Here is a 19,094-nt window from a genome sequence, read left to right as displayed (position 1 = left end):
CAAACTCTCCTGTGGAAGCGTGGAGTTCACTCGTCCCCAGGCCCTGGGGGCCCATGGAGACCCCTCTTGTGCTCTGCGCCTGTGTGTTGCCATCTGCCCCTCTTGCAGACGGGGCCTCTGCTGGGCTCCTGGCCTCCCCTGTGTGCAGAGGGTGGGTTGTATGGGGCTGGGTGAGGCAGAGCCGGAAAAAATGCAGCCCTGGGGAGGTCTGCTGGGGGACGTTTGGCCACGTTCCCAACTTGTGTCTTTGTAGAGCTTGCCAGGAATATCGGAGGTGCTGAGCAGTGGTGACCGCACCCACCAGCTTCCCAGGAGACAGCTGGTGCCTAAGCCCTACGTGCAGCTCAGTTTCCTCCCAACACTGTCCCAAAGAAGAAATGAATTCCTTCCAGCAGCAGCCACTACTGCCACCGGGAGCAGCACCTGGACAGATGATGTACCCCCCAAACTGGCAGGGGAGAGGAAAGGACCCGGTTTTCCTCACCAAGGGCTTCAATCTGCTGAATTTGAACCACCAGCAGCCAGGAGGAAACAGGGACCGGCAGACGTCAAAGGTAAGTCGGGCGCAGGTATGGCCAGGAAGGGTGCATTCCGGCAGCCCCCGGGGGTTGTGGGGGCGGGTAAAGGCGGGAAATAAAACCTGCGAGTCTGGTCCAGCCCCAGGCGCACAACTAGTGTCCGCCTCTCTCCTGGGCACTTCCAACAAGCACCAGGGACAGATACAGTCTCTGGGGGCAGCAATGGCCTTCCTGGACATGAATCTGGGGGCTCCGTTCCCTGTGCTGGGGTCTCCTTCCTGGGAGCTTTGCCTCCAGCTATGACTAACGCTGTCATCACTGCCAGACTGCCTTCCCCACCCCACTCCAGCTCAGCAGCCGTGGCCCACTCCTCTCCCCCCTCCAGCTGGGAACGCCTGCCCCCTGGCGCCAGATGGCCTGTCTCTGCCTGTCTCCATCTCCATCTCCAACCCTAGCCAAATATTCCCCCCAGCAGCAGAAGCAAATCCTCCACAAGACGAGAGCACAGGGGCCTCCCTACAGGCACATCCCGATCCACCTCTCATCCCTCCTGTTTCTAATTCGGCCACAAATTCCCGAAGGTGGTGGGAGCCCCATCGGAGGCCAAGACCGGGAAGTCTGTTGTGTCTCTTCCAGGGGCTTGAGAACAACCTGTACAACCAGTACGAGGAGAAGGTGCGGCCCTGCATTGACCTCATCGACTCCCTGCGGGCTCTGGGCGTGGAGCAGGGCCTGGCCCTGCCCGCCATCGCTGTCACTGGGGACCAGAGCTCGGGCAAGAGCTCCGTGCTGGAGGCGCTATCGGGGGTCGCCCTTCCCAGAGGCAGCGGTAAGCTCTGCCGGGCCAGCCTCCTGCAAGCCACAAGGCATCCCGGGGACCAGTGGGCTCAGGAGAGGTCGCTGGGAAGGCCCCCGGGAGGGCAGCTCCCACAGGCCCTGGACGGCTGCGTCTGGAGTGCGTGGTGTGGGCTGGGGGGCCGGGGGGCAGGGCCCTGGGTGTTCCTGCTGCCCCTAGTTTCTGAGTCCTCTTTCACCTGTCAGTAGTCATGGCTGAGCCTGTATCAGTCGGTTTCTTTCTAGTCATCTTTCTAACGTTGTAGAAGCATTTCTTCTTTGATCTTGTTAATTTGTGAGTTTCAGGTAACATGTGAAGTCTTTTTGAAGAATTTTCTCAACGCTTTGAGAAGCTATTAGCCAGGATCATGGTGTGATAAGACACAATGTTTCCTTTAAAAACATCTGTTTGTTTGGCCATGCTGTGCAGCATGCAGGATCTAGTTCCCCAACCGGGGATTGAACCCACACTCCCTGCGATGGAAGTGCAGAGTCTTAACCACTGGACCGCCAGGGAAGTCCCTGTTTCCTTTAAACATTTTTAAAGTGTGTGTAGAGTTAAAAAGCTGTTGTACATTTCTGATTTAATAAAATAATTATAAAGGAAAAAAACAAGGAAAGAGATGGCATCCTGTAGTGGGTAGAGGTTCCCCTGTCCTGGTTCCCTCCCTCATTCCCATCTCCTGCCAGCACTGCCCATCGGCCAAACCCAACCAGAACCCAGGGGGCCAGGGGTGCCCCCTGGGCACAGCGGAGGGAGTGGGGATGCCGGAGGGCTGCCAGGACCCTGCACAGCCCCCAGGAAGAGCGCCCCGGCCTGTGCCTCCTCCTGACTACAGGCAGCTGGTCCTTTACTCCAGAGTCTCCTGTGAGTTTCCCACCAGCCCCAGTGCCTGACATGTGATGGAGTCAGAGTGGGGACAGGGCTCCTCCCCTCCGCCCTGGGTTCAGCATTTTGGGGAGAGAAACAACAGAGCAGAGAGTCTGGAGGCCAGTGTAGCCATGGCAGTCTTGTGAGGCAGGCAGGTAGCCCTGGACATACCTGCCTTGTGGGACAGTGCTGTGTGCTGCCTCCACCCCCGAACGGGAGAGGCTTGGAGGGGCCGGACAGGGTCAGGCGGATCTCACCGCTTCACATCCTGCCTGTCCGGGCCCTGGGCTTCCACCCGGACCATGCCCCAGGCCTTTCTAGGGCCCGGGGGAAAGTGATGGGGCTTGGAGATTTCTGTACCTAGGCCCTAGAGATTTCAGATGAGGCCTCTGGGGGACACCGGGGAGAATAAGAGCCAAGGGCACGTGTGAACGCTTCTTTTTAAGGGAAACAGGATGTCTGGGAAAGTCTCAGGAATCATAACCAGGTGTCCGCTGGTGCTGAAACTGACAAAGCAGGAGTGCAAGTGGACAGGGAGAATCAGCTGCCGGAAGACGGAGCTCCAGGTGCAAGACCCCTCGGGTGGAGAGGGAAATACGTAAAGGTAGGGCCCCGCGGGCGGCTACAGGTCGGCTCCTTCTAGCCCCAGTCATCATCGGTCATTGGGGCCTCTCCAGCTCCACAGCAGGCACCCGTCTCTCCTTTCCAGGCTTTTCCACGTGCCAGTGCCCCTGCCTCAAATGCCGTCCCTCACATGCCGTCCCTCGTCCATGCCTGCCTAATTCCTACTCTTTCTTTGGGTCTCAGTTTACCTGCCCCTCCTCTGGGAAGTGTCCCCTACAGGACCCCTGGCCCCAGCTACCCTGGTCACTGCCGGGTATGTGTGTCCCAAGGAGCTGCTCCAACCTAATGTGGCTGCTTGCCTGTGGCCACATCCCTGTCCCCATCCAAGGCAGCTTCCCCCAACGCTGACCCCACCCACCCATCATTTCTGGAAGCATAGCTAACAGTTGAGATTAGCCTTCGGTAAGCATAGAATGAGCAAAAGCCTCAGTTGCTCCTGGAATCCACTTCTGTACCTGCTCAGAGGGGACCCTGGAGGTCACCCCCTCGCAACCCTGCCCCCTAGGTCCCTGAGCATGCCCACCCCTCCCCCGGGCTTCTCCCCCTTCCTGCTCTCAAGCTGGGCGCAGCCGGGCAGGCGGAAATCAACCCTGATCATAACAGGAAACTCTGCAGCCACAGCTCCCATTCCAGGGAGCTGGGCTTCTTCCTTACTAAGCAATAAACTTAGCATCTCAGGCTGGGGTTTTTACATGACTCTGTGGGCTCAGCACCCCGAGAAGCCTGTTGTCTCAGCTGGTTCACCAGAGGGATCCCTCCCCAAATAGAGACGTACTGCCCCAATTCTAGCATCCACACCTCAGAACAGAAACTTCTTGAGACCCTCGATTGGCAAGTTTCCTAGCTTCCGATAATAAAAGTTCTGCACCCTCTGTGCCGGCCATGCCTGTCCTGGGCTGCCTCGTGCCCGGCACATCCTGCAGCCCTGTCCAGATCTGCCCAGACTCTCTCTAGCCATGAGCTCTGCGGGCAAGACTAGGAGGGCACCATGGGTGCCAGCTTGGGTGAACGTTCTGTGTAAGGATGTATAATGAGCTTCTTTAGAATAGTGTCTTGGAACGCTGCTCCACGGCTGATGGGAGGGCACGTTGCTGTAACCACTTTGGAAAACTGGCACAATGTCCACTCAGGCTGGAGGTGTGCCCACCCCATGATGCCCCCAAACTCCAGTCCTGAGTACACCCCCAGCCAAAAGGTGCACCAAAAGTCAGCTTCCAGAATTTTCATAGCAGCACCCTTGTGATCGCCACCCCCGCCCCCCATTGGAAACCACCCACTGTCCATCAACAGTAGACTGGATCGAGGCACAGGGTGGAATAACACATGGTAATGAAAAGGAAGAGCCCTCGGCTATAAGCACTAATACAGGGTCCAACCTGTGAAACTCACCAAGCCACCTGCTTAAGACAATGGGTACTCTCCGGTACTGTATGGTACACTTCAGTACAAAGTTACAAACTCGTATCTTAGGTCGTGACCCTGAATGATAATTAAGGCAGGAAAAGTTTACAGAGGAACAGCCTGGCTGTCATCCCCCCACCCCAACTTCTATCTCTAGAGAATCAGGCAATTAGTCAGGGCTGTGCCCTAAGTTCCCTGCCTATTTCTCACATCAGGGCTGTCCCCAATAGCTGAAATATGTAGCTGCCCACAGGTTTCACTGCTTCTGCTAAGTTGGGTTGTTCATTTGGATTCTCGGTTTTTCTCCTCTCGGTCTCTGTAGCCCAGGATGCCGTAGCTGGGAATGGAGTTGGCATTAGCCACGAGCTCATTGGTCTGGAGATCACCTCCCCTCAGGTTCTAGATCTGACCTTCCTTGATCTTCCCGGCATCACCAGGGTGGCCGTGGGAAACCAGCCCCATGATGTCGGACTGCAGATGCGCCTTTCTGGAACTCGGGAATGGGTCCCACGCTAAGTTCGGGAGACTTCTGAGGTCTCTGCCGGCAGCCCCAAGGGCTCTGGTGCACCTTCCCAGCCCTCACTCTGAGTAGCTGGGGAGGAGGCTGGGGTAGGACCATCTAGGGCTGGGGCCTCATAACTCAGATTCTGACAAGGGCCTGAAAGGTCATGGAAACAGGAGAAGTTGACTCCGTGGCACTGGAGGTGTATAGGTATTGACACCCTGCCCAATGCTGTCCTGTGAGAATGTTGGCCCAGTGTTACCACTATCCTGATATTTAAAAGAAGCCAGAAATTGGATTTTTACATGGGATCTGCCAATTTTGGCAACAGTTTTTTAAACTAACGCTATGTAAGTCAATCGGAACTCAGACTGTTATCTCTGATCAGGGGCAGAAAGGCACAATGCACAGGAATGAGAACTGCAGACCAGCAGTGACCCAGTACAAACCGACAGCCACTGAGCCCTGGGCTTCTTTGCCAAAGACCTTGCCCCCTAAGGTTGCCTGAGGACACAGTCGTCACTGGGATGCCAGAGTCACACGTGATCTTTGGGCTGGGTTCACCCCAAGAGCAGCCTTGTCTAGCCTTTGCCAGGCCAGCTCACACAGAGGCCAAGGAGACGAGGATGGTCTCAGGAGCGGGGTTGGGGTCCGGGGTGTAAAGGGACAAGGTGGAGGATGGGGAGAAGGTGATACCCTCCTGCCCTAGGACTGGGGTCACTTAACTGCCCTCCTCCCTTTGACGGGAGGCACTTCCGGTGTTGGGAACTCAACAATAGCCCAACTAGGATTGTGTCAGTCCTTTCTGGATGGGGTCTCTGCTAGCTCCACTGTCTTGGGCAGTTAAATTACTCTTTCTTCCTATATCCAAATCACCATTCTCTGTCTCTCTAGGAGCAGTGTAGTTAGGTCATTTCCCTTACTGCGTTAAGGGACTAATTCCGCATTTCTTACCCCACTTCATTCAGCAAACAGGTGGGACTTCCTAGGGTATGAGAAAGATGCTTGCCTGGGGTCAGAGCACGCTGCTTCTTCCTGCCATAATCTCAGGAGTGTCACAGGGAAGATCTGTCGATGAAGGAGGGGTCTCATCTAGGCATAGGAATCAGGGAGTCTTTGAGAAAGAAGAAACATCAGTGATGAGCTTTGGAGGATAAGTAGGACATCAACAGAGAGCTCAATAAGGGCAATGGGTGGACATTCCAGAGGAAGGGGACAGGCTAAGTCAAAGCCCAGAAGTGTAAAAACTGGGTCATGCTCTGAGATGTCTAGCCGTGCTCTTGGGTGACCAGAGACGTGTTCCTCCTTTGTTATTCCTTGGCATCAGATCAAGGCACTTATCAAAAAGTACATCCAGAGGCAGCAGACAATCAACTTCGTGGTGGTCCCCTGCAACGTGGACATCGCCACCACGGAGGCACTGAGCATGACTCAGGAGGTGGACCCCGATGGAGACAGGACCATAGGTAAGAAGAAAGAACCAAGCTTCTAGAGGACAGGAAGCCAGGGGGAGACCCCTCATATATTTAGAAGGTCCTGGAATGTAGCTCTGTTACAGGCACCCACATCCTGCCTTAGATCCAAGTGCTGTTCTCAGGGAAGCTCCATGGGCTCGGGGTGGAGTCGAGCACAGCAGATGGGTCACCCTCACTGACAGTCAGGGTTAGATGTGTGGCCAACATTTGGAGGTTCTTTGCCCTCCTTCCTATCATCGCTTATTTGCATTCTTGAACCATTCTGGATGGGGGAGGAGAAATGCCTTATTTGTTCTCCCACAGTGGTCCAGAAAGGAGAAAGTGACCCATCAGCTCTGCAGTTCCACAGGTAAAGTTCTTGTGAGTCCCTGGTGCATGGAAAAGACTTTCCCAGGTCCTGTATGAACATACTCAGGGAACATACTTCCAGGCTTACCTTGGAGCACAGGTGTCTGCAGAATTTATATTCAAGCAGAATGCTTCCTGGGGCAGATGGGTTCCCTTAAATTTCTTTTTTTTAAAAAAAAGTCACTCTGGAAGGCATTATAGGGGACTTGGTTTAATCCTGGGTTTGAATCCTTGTTCTACCACTTACTGGCTACATATCCTTGGGAAAATAATAGCTGCTATTTAAAAATTTTTAATATTATTATTCAATATCACTTCTCTCCCAATCACTTCACCTACCCGTTGAGTTTGCCTTCCTGAAAATTTGCAAGTCATTTTCCTCTACTAAATGGATACTCAGTATATCATTGCCTTTTCCACTTTTTCCTCAACAAATGCCTAGTTTTCCAGTTAGGATAAAAATAACGCTAAGGGAATACAGCTCAAGTGTAATGTGTTATTATATGCCAGACTACACTTGTGCCCTGTTAGCTGCTGACTTCTACAGGTGTCTAGAGCACATTGAACCAGAGAAAAAACTCAGGTTTGGGGTCATGAGTCATTGTGCAGTTAGAAGTCATTAGGGATGTCTTATTGACGACCACAGAAGACAATATCATCTGTTCGGTAGATTGATCTATTTGGATATCAGTGTCTCCATAGCAATTGAATAACACCAGTAATAGTTTTCTGTTCTTCTCATTAGCCACACACTCTAATAACCAAAAGTTCTTGCTTAGTATTAGCTATTATTGTTATAAATTCAGCTAAGTACTATAACCATAGAGTATACACAATCTGACCTCAGTATATTCCGAACAGCATTATAACATCAATGCAAACTTTCCATGCATTCTAGGGTCAAGTACAGAAATAGAGAACGGTGTGCTAGGTTTAAAAAGGAAATGCAATATACACTCACGTGCACAGCAGCCTTATTCACAACAGCCTAAATGTGGAAGCAAACCAAGTGTCCATCAAGAACACAGTCACTTGGAAATCAAAGCTTCTGGTCCAATGTGAGCTTCTGGTCCAATGTGAGCAGGAAGGAGTGAGGGCAGGAACATGAGAGAGGAAGGAGGGAGGACGTCGAAGGGGGTACCCACCAGAAGAGGCAGAGTGAGTCTGCGACAGGAGACATTAGAGAGAGGGCACAGGCCCTCCTTACAGTAGGGGATGACGTGTTTTTGGAAGCATGGTGATGGAGTGGGTCGGTTCTGATGATGTATGTTGCCTAAGTGTCTGGCACCCAGCAACCACCCAAGAGACATTTGTTACATGAATTACACAAGGCAGTTCATGAGCTGAGTGAATGGGTGAGTGAAGAAAAGTACAAGTAAGAGGAGTGACGATGGGATGAATGAATGAACGGGCTGTCAGGCGCTGGGCCATCAGGGCTGCAGGAGGCTTTGCTGATCATGGCCAATAAAAGATCCCGTAGCCTAGCAGCATTCCATATATTTGAGTAGAGAACAACCTCTCCAGTGCCCTTCTCTAATCACCTCACAGGAATCCTGACCAAACCAGATCTAGTGGACAAGGGCGCTGAGAAAGGTGTCCTGAAAGTCATGCAGGACCTCACATACCATCTCAAGAGAGGTTATATGATAGTGAAGTGTCGGGGTCAGCAGGAGGTCACGAACAAGCTGAGCTTGGCCGAAGCAACCAAGGAGGAAATGATGTTCTTTCAAACACATCCGCACTTCAGGTAAGGTTCTTTAGGACAACCTTGGACTCCATGGAAAGCAGCCCCGCCTACCGGAATTGGCCTAGATGACTACCAAATTATATATAAAAATTATACAATGAGCATAACCTACCCTCGTCTTTATTTCGGTGTTAAAGTTATTGGCTTACTTAAAGAAACCATTTCTTCTTGGACTCTGATGAAAAATTGTAATAGGGTATATTTCACAAGGCAGAGCACACTTCGTTTTCTCAAAATGTTTTCACTTGCTTTCTCATTTGAGTCCCACAAAATCTTGCAAAACACTGGGATGTTTCCCGTTGAATGGGGTACTCTTTTCCTTTCACTTTATTTAGGAACTTGCTGTTCCTGAACAGCAAATCCAGGGGGAGAAGGGTAATAAGATATAGAGGTCACTCTTGCTTTAAGGAGAGACGGTGGGAAGATGGTGAATTTTTGCAGACCAGGTTTGCTACTTGCTCTGTGCCCTTGGGAGATGACTCAGCCTCGCTGAGTTTTTGCTTTCTCATCCTGCTAATTCTTCACAGGATTGCGGTTAGGATTAAATAATATGCCACCCGCACATGTTCTGGCCAGCGCTCTATACATACCACCCTGGTTCCTTGTTCCTCTCTGCTCCTGCCCTGAATGGAAGAAACAGATCATTTTTCAGTAGTGTTAGGGGTCACAGGGAGAGAAAACTCTGCTCACCAAACAGAGAGAAGATTCTGTAATAATCACACCCACGGTTCTCAACCCCGAGGGAGCAGCGGAATCTGCGAGAGAGTTTGTTAAAGTCCAGCTGGCTGTGCCCTGTCCCGGAGTTTCTGAGGTCTGGGGTGTGGTCCCAAAATTTATGTCTCAAGTTCCCAGTTAAAGTCGACGTTGCTGACCCAGGGACCACACTTTGAAAACCACTGTTCAAGGTGTCTGGGGAAGTTAAGTCTTGGATAAAAAAGTGTGCTGAAGTGCTTTGTTGTTGAACATCTGAGATTTAATCCTTGTGTGCCCACACGCTGGGACTCAGCCCTTGCAGGAAAGGCGCTCACAGTAGCACTGGAAAAATGATCCTACTGGGTCCTTCGTGAATTTCTGTTAACAGCAAACACTTAGCAACCAGACCACCTGGTATGTGACCCTGGGCGAGCTACTTAACCTTCTGGTGCATTTGCCTTTCTTTAAAGTTGGTTGTTCAATGATTAAATATTTGTAAAGCCCTTAGAATCATAGGCGCTTAGTAAGCACCGTGTAAACATTTTTTTTTAATTTAATTTTATTGTGGAAAGAACATTTACCGTGAGGTCCACCCTCCTAACAAAAGTCTAAGTGAACAATGCAGTACTGTTAACTATCGGCACCATAGTTTTCAGCAGAGCTCTGGAGCTTACTTATCTTTCATAACAGAAACTTTTTGCCCTTTGGTTAGCAAGTCCTCATTTCTTCCTCCCCCCAACACCTGGCAACCACCATGCCCACTCTCTGATTGCGTGAGTTTTAGATAGCTCACGTGAACGGAATTATGTAGTGTTTGTCTTTCTGGGACAGGCTTATTTCACTTAGCATAATGTTCTCAAGGTTCACTCATGTTGTCACATATTGCAAACTTTCCTTCTTTTTAAAGGCTGAATTATATTCTATTGCATATATCTACCACAGTGTTTATCCATTTACCTTTCCATGAACATTTACGTGTTTCCACATCTTGGCTATTGTGAATGGTGCTACAATGAACACAGGAGTGCTAATATCTCTTTGAGATCTTGATTTCAATTCTTTTGAATAAATGCCCAGAAGTGAGATTGCTGGATCATATGGTAGTCCCATTTTTAATTTTTTAAGATACTTTCTTACTGCTTTCCATAGGGGCTGCACCATTTTGAATTCCCATCAACAGTATACAAGGGCTCCAATTTCTCCACATCTTTGCCAACACTTGTCTTTTGTTTTTTTGATAATACCATCCTAAAAGATGTGAAGTGTCTAATTGAGAAAAACATCCTTTCTGCAAAAACACTTTGCATTTTGATAATTTTTTCATAACATAGTTCTCAACATTTAAATATTTCATTTACAATTTTGAATTTAAATTTTGTACTATTTTAAATTAATTTAAAAAATTTATATCAAGACTCAATTATGATAATTTGAAATATCAGGGAAAAAATTAATACATTTCTGCCTAGAGATACAAATACAAACTGGAGAGAGAGAGAGAGAGAGAGAGAGAGGCTTAGACCTTATCAACTTCTTGGTACCCTTATCCACAAACTGCATCTAAATTTCAGTGAGCTCATCCTGCCTGGCTGGCTGCACCAGCGTCATTCACACAGGTGTCTTTACCTGTAGTGTTTACCTGCTTGGGCTGTAAAGGTAGTGAACGGGATGCAAAGTGGAACTCTACTGCTTACCAGCTCAGCAATGATATCAAGCAATTTGGCTCTCTGAGCCTAAGGTTCCTCTCTTGTGAAAAAGAGGCAATGAAGACACATGCTTTGTACCGTGGTGCAGGGCTTCACTGCGACGTGAAGGGCTTGGAATGATGCTTGGCCCAAAGATAACCCTCCTTGGTGCCTCTCTGCATCCTTCCTGCTCTTCCTCTTTGTTAAATTGTTGTTAGCAACGTTGACTGCTTAGGACTGTACCCAGCCTGACAGCGACACACAGACATAGCTTCTACCAAAGCACCATTTCTCAGTTTGTAATGCTCAAATGAGCACCAACATAACATTTTGCTAAAGAAGTCTTCCATTATATTCAAGCATCAGCTACAAACTGGTACTTGCCATCTGCCTCTACAAGGATTAAATCATGAGCCGTTGTAGTTGCTGACCTTCAACACCTCCTGAAAGGAGTTCAGGGTGGAGATCAGGAATAAGGCACTCTGTGCTCTGGGAAAAACTCGCAGAACAGGTCTTCAGATGGTTAGATAGTCTCAGAAGACTTTATGAGCCCAATTCTTGTATCTCCTCATATCTAGAAAAGCACTAAAATCCTTCATGGTGACGTCTGCTCCTCGTGACTAGCAGTAACCTTCACGAGACGAGCAGAACCTTCTGCAAAAAACATGTTGTTGATTGCATGGACTCTCCCTTCACCAAAACCACATAGGTACTGACCAACCCCCCTAACTCTTTGGGGCAGTTTCTCAGAGCTCTCTGAGATGCTGTCTCCCGGGCTATAGTCCTCATTTTGCCCCAAATAAAACTTCACTCACATTGTTCATGTTGTGCATTTTTTAAAGTCAGCACAAGGATACTTCTTCTCTCAATGAAAAGCACTGAGCCAAACACAGCAAAAAAACAAAAACAAAAACTGGCCCCCATCTGATTCCTCCCCGCTCTGGTCACTTGACAGAACTGCAAAGTTCTTGACACCAGATGGTTGAAGCTGTAGTGCATAGCATTGCATCCAAAGCCCTTCTTGAGCTCTTAACAGGGGTCCATCTCAACAAGCTTCACACAATAATAGAAATTCCGGATCCCCTCAAATGCTCTCAAATGAGACTCTGCCCATACACCCAAAAAATTTGTCAGCTAATTTCATCAAGCTGCAGCCTTTCATTGTTTGCTCTTCTGTTGTTCAGAAATTGCTCCCTTTGTTAGAGAATCAAATAAAGGAGAGAGTCACCAGAGGGCGACAGAGGAGCTGCGCCAGTGTGGAGATAACCTCCCCAGCAACGAAGCCTATAAAATGTTCTTTCTGATTGAGGTGAAGATTACCGGGGACCCCGTGTGACCCTCGGGCACAGAAACTGGCTTCTCCTTAGATGGTTGCATCCTTCCTGGTGGCCCTGCACATCTTGTGGTGGCCCTCCCTATATGCGAGCTTCCCCGCCTGTGGCTTGCGGGAGCCCTGCCCTGCCCTCCCTGGGTCTCACCTGGGGGATGAAGTGGCTGGTGGGTCATTGGACCCCTTTGAAACCCCAGGTCCCACACCACACTCAGCTGTCCCAGATCCCAGCTCTGTAATATGATTACAGCCCAGAATGATGCTTTTATCTCATTTTTCAGAAAATTAAGGTGTTTAATCAGGACATTGAAAAGTTAATAGAAGGAGAAGAAATTGTAAAGGAGAAAGAGTCCCGCTTATATAACAAAATCAGACAGGAGTTTAAACACTGGATACTCATACTTGCAGCCAATACCCAAAAAGGTAAGTCTGGGGACAGGGTTCCCGCAAAAGCAGCATCATGTTTACCAAGACCAGAAGCTACTTCCGGCACATGAAAAGTGTGCGAAGAGCTGACTGTGCCCACACGAGGGACCCCTTAGTATCTGTAACAGCTTCCCACCCACCAGTGTGGTGCGCTGACCTCACCAATTCAATAGAAGACGATTCCACCGCCTACTTCCAGCCTTCTTCTGCTCCTTTGTTCCGAGGCGAGGCAATTTCACTTACCCTGGCTCTTCCCTCCTCTTCACCCCTAATCCAAGACCAGAGAGGTCAATGCTTTGACAAGAAACTCCTTGCTTCCCCTGGCAGAATTCCAACTTCCATTCTGCTTCAGCCCAAATGCCAATAGGGTGTGTGCCCGTGGTGCGTGCGTGCGTGTGTGTGTGCGTCTTTGTTTTGGCACGTGATAAAAACAGCACTAGTCCTTCCATGGTAGGCGTCCTCCAGCTGTAGTCTGGGTGTATTCTTGGGAGAGCTGTACGTGCCATAAGAATTCCTGAGTTTCTATTTTCATTTAATTAATCAGATTTTTTCCCTCCCAATTATAAACATTCAACTTCTTTCTTGGGTTGATGACTCTCAACTGAAACACCTCCTTGGCCAGTTGGTGGAAAACAAATCTCACGTCTCCAGCTATCCCAGGGGCTGTGTCTGAGCCCCGGGTTAGGTGACGTGCCTGGTCCTTGATCACCATTCCTCCAGGCTGGCAGCCTGCAAGATGTATGCGTCCTTCCTGGGCCTCCGTGGTTGGTCCCCTGGACGCTCCATGCTCCCGACTACAGGGCTGGCCCTCGTGGGCGCTTCCCCAGCCCTGCCAGGGCTCAGAGCGCTCTGCTGCAAACACAGGCCGCTCTGTGGCCGAGAAAGTCCAAGGGCCTCTGCCCCCTGTGCCGTCCTGGGATGAATAAGGTCTGGGCACGGCTACACAACACCCACCCAGACGCACTCCCCCGGGGTCTGTACCCTGTTCTCCTGAGCCACATCAGAACCAAGGGTCTTGTGTCCTCCCGTGAAACTCCTCTTGGGAAGTGGTGCATAGCCCGCTTCTAGCCTCAGGCCCCAAATCTGCAAGGTGGGGGTGGGGTGTTGTCACATACGTGGTTTTGGCCACATACACGCCTAAAAAAGAAGGAAAACCTGCCCTTGTGAAGCTCACAGTTTCCCTCTTCTCTCAAATTACTGTCTCTGCCTTCAATGCACAAAAGTCCATTTGAAACTCAAAAGCCAAGAAGTGAACCCATTCCACTATGTCCTCTCTCCCTTTCCCGGGATGCCTTTGACCGTGTAGGTGACATGGGAGTCGCAGGATTTCTGGGAAACACGGATAGGGAGCTGTTATCCCACTGTGCTCATTAGCCCTGGAGACATTCTTGAATGCTTGGATTCAAGCCAACTACAGAGACAAGAGTGATGGGCGTGAAAATGTAGAATAAACCATAATGGAGGAACCAGAAAGACGGGGGTGTGGGAGGTGATGGAGGTCGGGGCAGAGAAAAGGAACAGGCGTGTGCTCCCTTTGGCGGCAAGTATACTAAACAAACACACACACAGACCGGCAGTAGAGAAGGCGAGCCTGGCACAGGCAAGGGGCAGAGTCACAGGATAGAACAGGTGAGGACAGCAGTAGAGGGTGAAGGGGGAGCTCCTGAAAATCGCCATTTAAGTCTCAGGTCTTCTTTGACCTCGGATTATTTTTAACTCCGTGTTCAACATAATAGTACTTCCTAGGCTGTTTAAGCAACATGGCGGGGGGTGGAGGGAGAAAAAGAGAAGTAATGTGTTTCTCTTTCTTATTCAACCAGAAGAAGATTGAAGACATAAAAGCAAAACAAGCGGAAACAGCAGAAAATCTGACCCGGCTTCAGTTCAGGATGGAGCAATTGATTTATTGTCAAGATCAGATTCACAGCGTGTGGTTCTGAACAGAGTCTGAGAAGAGATCTTTAACCCAGTGGGAACGCCTCCACAGAATCTTCAGTCGAAATCGCCCCTTTTAAATGATCCGCCTTCATTTTCCTCCACTGTGGAGATTTGGGTCCACCTGAATGCGTGTTTCTCGGTGAGCATGTAGGGGTACAGGGACAGTGCACTGCGGTCCCTGCCGAGCAGAGAGCGGGGTAACCCCGTTGACAGCTGCTTAGCTGAGCAAAGAGGGGAGAGACCACACTGCTGTGTACCAAGCCCTTTAGCTGTGAAAAACTACTCATATATTATCTCATTATAGTTTTATAGTAACCTTCCCAAAGCACTTTTAATTTGCCCCCAAATCAGGTTTCTCATGGAGCAGAGAATGTACTCAAAATTAATTCCATCTCCAAAGTTCTTTGTATTTTGTGCTATGCATAAATTACAAAATTACTATTATCAGAATACAGCAAAGCGCTAACTTGACTGGTTATGGTTTAGCTTCCCTTCATAGTTCAGAAGGCTCTTGGCTCCTGAAGTGTCTCAAGCTTGCGAGGTCCACAAAGTGGGAATGAAAAAGGCTTTCCCTAGATTTTGCGACCCAGTCGGCGTCGTGGTTTCTAACACTCCGTCCGTGGACTAAAGTATTAGGGCGCATAGAGAAGGAGGTAGCTTTTAAACTGCAAAGAAGCCCAACTCCTGAAGCCCTTTCTCGATAATAGAAAGTAGAGTTACCCAGGTGTGGGGTCCAGCTGTCAGGCAAACTGGAGATGCTGAGGAAAGGAGGGAATGAGGCGAGCGCTGACACAGGTCCCGATCGGCTCCCAGATGGGACCCAGGGTTCACAGCTGGGAGGTCCCTTCTGGGAGGAGAAGCGGGGGTGGGGGAGGAGCTCCCAGAAAGGCTGGGATGTCTAGAACGTGGTATGGGTTTGCTAGCCTACAGGTGGGTTCTTCATGCCAGAGGGAATACCTGGGCAGGGAAAATTGGGCGACCCAAATCGATCCTTCCCTTGGTTTGGTACTGACCGCTGGCGTGGAGGTGGACGGGACACCAGGACTCAGCAAGTAGACCGTGCATGCATCCAAGAACTTTTCTCTGCAGCCACAGGCCTTGGGCCCAGACCCCTCCAGCTGACCCTTCTTATCCCCTCTTCCAGGAAACCGGCAAACGTCTCGCCAACCCGATCCCATTCATAATTCAGTATTTTATGCTCCAAGAGCATGGTGATTACTTACAGAAAGCCACGATGCAGATACTACAGGAAAAACAGTACTATTCCTGGCTGCTTCAAGAACAGAGTGACACGACAGCCCAGAGGAGATTCCTTAGGGAGAAAAGTTACCGGCTGGCTCAGGCACGGCGCGCTCTCTACGAATTCCCCCAGTTAAAGTGGTAAATCCCAAAAGAACACCAGTGCTGCTGGGTTTTGCTATGCGCGTGACTGTAAGGGAGTTGGTACAGGAAGTGGTGTCTCATTGGGGGCCAGACTTTTCTGTTGCTGTCTGTGTCCATCTTCACTGTGCTGCACTCAGCACCAGAGTTTATATCTGAAGTCCCGCGACCCACAGAGCTGTCACCTCCACCGGGAGGTCTTCCTTGTCCTCTGTAAAGAGGGCGCTCTCCAGCCCTTGGGCCCCAGAGCCCCCAGGTACAGCATTCTTAAATACTGCTGTCATTCTTTGTTAATTTTTCACCCCTCTGCATTAGACTATGAGACCTCAGAAAGGTAAGGTCAGTTCATATTCTTTTGTATTTCCAGAATCTCGCATGGTGCCTGGAGCATAGTAGCCACTTAATAAATATCTCATTGAACCAATGAATGATGGAGATTACCTGAGGCTATGGCTTAAATCCAGACTTTGGTTGTTTGGAATGGTGTCCCTTAGCTGGTCACTTTCTGACAAATTCAGTCATGCCATGCCACCTTCTTCCCATCATTTGCTGCGATGGTGTTTCCCAGCCCGCCGGGAGAAAAGAGGCTGAGTGATATTATTTTTAATTTGTAGTTTCTCTAATTGCAGTGAACTCCATTGCTGTGTTAAGTCTTAAAGAGAAATTTAATAAGGAAAAACATTTTTTTAAAAAGCATAGAGCTTCACACCAGTGGTCATCTCTAGATTGGAGGATTAAGGTTAATTTTATTTTCTTCTTCGAACTAAGCTAATGACCTCACAGGAATTTTAGGAAGGTTAAGTGAAACCATTTCTACAAACTATGAGTCCCAAAGCAGGTGTTCAAACATGCCAGCAATTTTTCCCTCCAACAAAGAGCTCTTTTTTTCTTTACCTCTAGGTCTGTCGAGAAGCCCTCAATTCTAAAGCTCTTCCAGCCAGTTCTTATGTTTAGTTCTTTGATACTTTTTGACAATTTTTGTATATGGTGTTAGATAAGAGTCCTTTGGCATATGCATATCCAGTCTGCCCAGCACCATTTTTTGAAACGACTGTTCTTTCCCTATTGATCTTGGCACTCTTGTCAAAAATCATTTGACCATATATGCAAGGACTTGTTTCTGGGCTCTGTTCTATTGCATTGGTCTATATGACTGTCTTTATGACATTACCACACTGTTTTGATAATTGTAGATTTGTCGTAAGTTTTGAAATCAGGAAGTGTGAGTCCTCCAGCTTTGTTCTTTTCTTCATGGGTTTTTTTTTGTTTGTTTTTTGTTTTTTTTGGCTATTCAGGGTCTCTTGAAATTCCATATGAATTTTAGGATGAGTTTTTCTATCTTTGCAAAAAAATGTCATTGGAATTTTGATAGAAATTGCACTGAATCCATAGATAGCTTTGGGTAGTATTTGCATCTTAACAGTATTAAGTCTCTCAATCCATGAACATAGGATGTTTTTCCATTTATTTGTGTCTTCTGTAATTTCTTTAAGCAATATTTTGTAGTTTTCAGTGTACAAGTCTTTCAATTCCTTAGTTAGTTACCAAGTATTTTGTTCTTTTTGATGCTATTGTAAATGAAATTGCTTTCTTAATTTCCTTTTCAGATTGTTCATCATTAGTTTACATAAATGCAACTCATTTTTATGTGTTGATTTTATATCTTGCTACTTTGTTGAATTCATTACTAGTTATAACAGTTTTGTGGACTATTTATGGTTTTCTACATATAAGGTCATATCATCTGTGAACAGAGATTATTTCACTCCTTCATTTTTGACTTGGATGCCTTTTATTTCTGTATCTTGCCTAACTTCTCTGGCTAGAACTTCCAATACTATGTTGAATAAAAGCGGCAAAAGTGGGAATCCTTGTCTCACAAAGTTACTCTGATTTTAAAGAACTTTCGTAATGTTGAACCTAAAGATTATGAGAAGAAAATTTAAAAGACAAAACACTGGTTTCACTTTAGGTATCATACTTTTTTTCTTTTTGTCTTTTCCCCCTCATTTTATGAATTGGGTCACATGTACAAATAGTAGCAGAGCTGAAGAAAAGAATCAAATCCCTTCATAAAATAAATGCTGTTGTGAACAAGCAATTCTGAGAAAAATAAAATCTGATGTTTATTATTTGTTTCATAAATTGTATAGTCAAAGCTTCCCCTAAATGTTTAATACATTTCACTCATGTGTACACATACACAGCCTCAACCAAAGCTTCTCATTTACCATCTCAGGACTGATCCCAAAACCTAGGTGCGAGGTATCGAGGGAAGATGCTTGGAGCCAGGTGTATGAGTTTCCTGGGGCTCCGATTAAAGCAACTTTCCTTTCTGCCAATATTTGCCTCTTGAATACTGACTTCTGAGCAGTGAGCAGTCAAATCTGAGTTCGGTAACAAAGCCACTACACCTGGCTTTCCAACAGGTCAAAGCATGGAGCTAACTTCTCGACAAACACCTTAAGATCTGCACAGCTTAACACAATCCAAGGGTGCTTCCTGCTCACATCACAGTGATCCAAGGTGGCTTGGCAGGGTTCGGAGCCACACTGTCCCTTAGGGCACCAGCCTCCTCCCACCTAGTGACCCCACCAACTCAATGGCCTTTGATCCTCCACCATACCCTCTACTTCTGGCCAGCAGGTGAGGCAAGAGAGATTGGTGAGGATTGCAAGGAAGGTTTCCAGGAGCTAGGCCTGGGAGTAGTGTACATCACTACTCCTACCCTCCGTGGGCAGACATCAGGCCTGTGGCCACACCTAACTGCAAGGCAGGCTGGGAAATGTGGTCCAGCTCAGCAGGAGGCGGAGCAAACAGGATTTGGACATTGCCACACCCACCCCTACATCCATGGAGAATACTCCTTGAACAAAACACAGGAATAAAGAAACAGACATGTTCCCTGCTCTTCCTTCTTATCCCAGGCTCACTCACACACACACACACACACACACACACACACACACACACACACACGTTTCCTCCTCTAATGCTACTGTGGATCTGGGGTTTGTTCATAACAAATGTGGAAATAAAGGAAGACTACCCAAATGAGAATGTAGATGGAAAAAAAAAAAAAGAACACAACCTAAAAGTTGAGAGTTATGGTTTATTTGGTGGACATTCTTAGGACTTCAACCCTGGAGAGACAGCATCTCAGACAAAGGCTGAGAAAACTGTTCGGGGGAAACCAGGATATACAGGACATTTTGCAACAAAGTGCAGGTAGTTGGAATGTCAAAAGATTGTTAATTCAAGAAAACCAGATATCTCAAGTTAAGGAATTTAGCTCTTTTCTATGTATGGGAAGAGGCAAGGG

General features: G+C 48.2%; 1 protein-coding gene and 1 pseudogene across 1 annotated transcript; both read left to right on the top strand.

Annotated features, from left to right (window-relative positions):
- The first annotated feature begins 343 nt into the window (after positions 1-343).
- On the top strand, positions 344-8,374 carry LOC132423940 (interferon-induced GTP-binding protein Mx2-like). The gene is given in 7 exon segments (XM_060009786.1): positions 344-554; positions 1,155-1,347; positions 2,698-2,803; positions 2,805-2,827; positions 4,571-4,752; positions 6,078-6,216; positions 8,122-8,374. Coding segments are annotated over 7 exon segments (1,023 nt in total). The 5' UTR covers positions 344-377; the 3' UTR covers positions 8,325-8,374.
- Positions 8,375-14,214: 5,840 nt separating this feature from the next.
- LOC138414053 (interferon-induced GTP-binding protein Mx2-like) lies at positions 14,215-15,776 on the top strand (annotated as a pseudogene).
- Positions 15,777-19,094: the final 3,318 nt, after the last annotated feature.

This window comes from Delphinus delphis, chromosome 4 (genome assembly GCF_949987515.2).
Source record: "Delphinus delphis chromosome 4, mDelDel1.2, whole genome shotgun sequence".
Taxonomy (NCBI): domain Eukaryota; kingdom Metazoa; phylum Chordata; class Mammalia; order Artiodactyla; family Delphinidae; genus Delphinus; species Delphinus delphis.
The sequence above is the reverse complement of the archived record's forward strand: the minus strand, read 5'-3'. Positions and strand labels throughout refer to the sequence as shown.